This window comes from Galeopterus variegatus, unplaced genomic scaffold (genome assembly GCF_000696425.1).
Source record: "Galeopterus variegatus unplaced genomic scaffold, G_variegatus-3.0.2 Scaffold6809, whole genome shotgun sequence".
NCBI classification, from domain to species: domain Eukaryota; kingdom Metazoa; phylum Chordata; class Mammalia; order Dermoptera; family Cynocephalidae; genus Galeopterus; species Galeopterus variegatus.
This window is the reverse complement of record NW_007732920.1, coordinates 5,741-9,197: the sequence shown is the minus strand read 5'-3', so window position 1 is coordinate 9,197 and position 3,457 is coordinate 5,741. Positions and strand designations below refer to the sequence as shown.

Below are 3,457 nucleotides of genomic sequence, written 5' to 3'. Positions count from 1 at the left end.
CCGTGGCCTTGGTGTTATCAGCACCGCACTCTCCCGAGTGAGCCACGGGCCGGCCCCTACACTTTTCTCTTTTTAAGTAACCTTATCTCTCCCTTCCCTTTACTGGGCCCTCAACTCCCAAATGTAGCCCAGGCTTTGCCTTTGAATGCCAGACTCATTTACCAAACTGCCTCTTAGAAAGACATGAGCAACTAAGCACATTTTATCCATCATCAAGTCCCGCCAAGTTTATCTCCAGAAAATAAAAAAACAAGAAACAACAACAGAAGACAAAGCCTGCATCCCCACTGTCTCCACCCTGGTTAAGCCCCCAATACCGCTTGTCTAAATGCCTGAAGAGCTTGCTCACTGGCCTCCCTTGTCCCCTCCATGTCACTCACCCTCATCTATTGGCATAGCACCAGCGAACTCTGTAAACTGCTGATTTGACTGTGGCCAACTCCCCTGTGCAAAAAACCCTGATGGCTATTCATTGCTAAAATCCCAGCTCTTTTTGAAGATGGTTCTGGCTCCTGCCTGCCTCCTCTCCTCCTATACCCACCCCATGTGCTCACCATGCCCTGCTACATTTCCTTGAATAAGGTAAGCTCAGTCCCACCTCCTGGTCATGCCCCAGTTGTTCCCTCTGCCAAGAACACTGTGTGAATGACTGGTGGCTCTTTCCCCTCCAAGTTTAGGCTTCAAGGCATCATTTTTTCTCAAACCCTCTGCACATTCCCTCTCCAGTAACAGTTGTGTAACTGAACACAGATTGGCTTTTTACCTCCATGCTGTGATGCAAACTCCAGGATGGCTAACCCTGTTATTATCCTGGGAGCTGGCAAACAGTAGGTGCTCAATAAATCTTCAACTGAATTGAACTAAAAGGAGGGAAAGGGGCAGACCTTGGAGGACTGGGGAATGTCAAGTTCTGATGTTTCCCTGCCATCCTGAGGACCAAGGGTTTGGGGGTGGTGGGTGAGTAGCAGTAGTACCTGATGAGACCTCAGTACAGGAAGGCCACTCTGGTGGTGGGTGTGGAGGCTGAGAGATTGGAGTATGAGGTGACAGGGCCTGACCCAGGCAGAGGCCAAAGTGATGGAAAGTTGGGGAGGAGTGTGTGTAGGTGGATCAACAGGCGTCCACCTACAGGGTCTTCGCCCTTGTCTGCCTGGCTCCCTCCCTTCCTCACTTCACTCTAAAGTCAGCTTCTCCAGGAAGCCTCCCAAACCACCCTGTGCAATCTCCTCCTCTGCACCCTGACACTCTGGATTGCCTCCCCTTCTTTATCTTTCTCTACAGCCCTTATGGCCACCTGCCATCTCCTTTCATTCATTTACTGTGGTGATGGGCAGCTTCCCACACCGGAACTTAGTTCTCCTAGCGGTGACAGCCTGCCATGTACCTGGATGTACAGTATTCCACAAGCCCAAAGAAAAGATACTAGTATTTGTTGGATACATAGGAAGTGGGGATGGCCTGGGTTAGAGAGTGCAGGGGGCCATTACCTCCTTGAACTGGGGGTGGGCAGCATCACTCACAAGCTGCAAAATGAGCCCTTCGCTGGTGGAGAGGAAAGCCCCGCTCTGCCGCATGCGGGCCAGTGCCACCAGCCGGTCTACCTGGCTGTGAGTGGGGAGAGAAAAAAGGAAGGTGTTGACACTGAGGCCTAGATACCTGGACACTCTGGTACATGCAGTGGGAATGCCACCCTGTGGTCCTTCCCAGATGCCCACAGCTGCCCTCCAAATGCACCCACCCCTGGGAGGAACCCTCTCACCTGCGTGAGGAGCAGGCATCCACCACCACGTGGACTTCTAGCCCCCGGTCCAGAAGGTCCAGGGTTGTGTTCTGGGAGTAGAGAAGTCAAGGCCAACTCCAGAAAAGAGCAGGGGGCCCGGGTGAGGGATTGGGGATCCTGGGTCAGAATTCAGGACCCCAAATGGGGATGAGGGAGGTGTGGATCAGAGCAGAGGGTGCCCAGGTTAGTAACAGTTCTTAGGGCATTATGGGACCCACAGGTGAGAATGAATGCACCAGGTCAGGAGGAGGGTCATGGGTCAGGATGGGGATCCCAACTGAGAATAGGGAACCACAGGGGTCAGTCAGTATCTCACCAAGATGCAGGCCTGTGCCTCAATGCCACACAGCAGCACAGAGCGCAGCTGGGGTCTACTGTCCAGCTCCTGCTGCAATACGGGCACCATGCTGAAGCAGGTCTTGGTGAGTGGCTGTAGGTCCCCAGCCCCAAGCTCGGGCACCGTAGGACCCAGGCCTTGTGGGTACTGCTCCGTCAGTACAGCGGGCATCTCCAGCAGCCTGGCCACCTGTGCCGGGGGAGGGGGAACAAAGGTTTGAGTCTGAGGGAGGAGGGGCTGGGGGCCTGGACTCCTGGGTCTGAGGGAGGAGGAGCTGGGGGACCTGGACTTTATGGTCTGAGGGAGAAGAGGGTCAGTGCCATACCTTGAGCATGCGTGAGGCTACTGAGACGATCTGCGGGAAGTAGGCAATTTTGTGGCGGAACTTCTCCTGCATGTCGCACAGAAATAGGATGGCTGATCCTGGGTGGACTCGGCCCAGGCCTAACCTTGCTGCCGCCATTTCCTGGGGGTGGGCAGAGGGGCCGTGGGGGCGGCGTCAGGTAGGGAGGGGGGTTCTCTGCAGTCTGCAGCTCATGTCCAGGGCACCAGGCCCCCACCGCACTTGGCATACCTTCCAGGCCTTTGCATCTGCTGTTCTTTGATCCTGGAACATGCTTCTTTCTTATTTCTGTTCTATCCAGCTTGGAGGCCACTTCCTCAGGGAAGCCTTCTGTGGTCATGTCCACTCCAAGCTCCCAGTGTCACCCTCCCAGCCCCTTAGCCTTCTTCCTGGAGACTGTGCACAATGTCAATGTGTATTTCTGTGATCTCAGTTACCATCTGCCCAGGGGGGTGCTGTCAGCTGTCCTTCTATGTCGTGTGCCCAGCCCATTGCTCAGGGGACTCCTGAATGAAGGATGCAACTCTGATCCTCACCACTCCCCTAAGAGGAAACTGAGGCCTGAGTAGTGAAGTGACCAGCCCAAGGGCCCAGAGCTGGTAGCCCATGGAGCCAGGATTGCTGAAAAAAAAAAAGAGCTGTATTCTTTCCAGGCTCTGCCACCTCCCTCCTTCACAGCCTGTGGGAGCCACAGTGCTTTGAGATCCTTCAAGTCTGACTTCCCCAGTGTGGGCACTGACTTCTCTCTGAAGCTCAGTTTACCCATGTGTAAAACAAGCTGGCTGAATTCCTTTCCAGGTCTTGGAAAGACAGGATGGTATACCTGTACAATAGAATATTATTCAGCCATAGGAAGAATGAAGCACATGCTACAGCACAAATGAACCTCAAAAACATTACGCTGAGTGAAAGAGGCCAGTAATAAAAGGCCACACATTGTATGATTCCATTTACATGAATTGCCCAGAATAGGCAAATCTGCAAAGACAGAAAGTAG

The 3,457-nt window shown here is 53.6% G+C and overlaps 1 protein-coding gene across 1 annotated transcript in view; it reads right to left on the bottom strand.

Annotated features, from left to right (window-relative positions):
- Nucleotides 1–3,299, bottom strand: part of ISOC2 (isochorismatase domain containing 2) — a 4,425-nt gene extending 1,126 nt beyond the window's left edge. The window contains exons 1-5 of the mRNA XM_008591280.1: nt 2,692–3,299; nt 2,443–2,583; nt 2,097–2,306; nt 1,760–1,830; nt 1,488–1,605 (exon numbers count right to left, since the gene is read on the bottom strand). Of these exons, the coding sequence (XP_008589502.1) occupies nt 1,488–1,605; nt 1,760–1,830; nt 2,097–2,306; nt 2,443–2,583; nt 2,692–2,733 (582 nt within the window). The 5' untranslated portion in view covers nt 2,734–3,299. The remainder of the gene's footprint in view (nt 1–1,487; nt 1,606–1,759; nt 1,831–2,096; nt 2,307–2,442; nt 2,584–2,691) is intronic.
- Between the last annotated feature and the right edge of the window lie 158 nt (nt 3,300–3,457).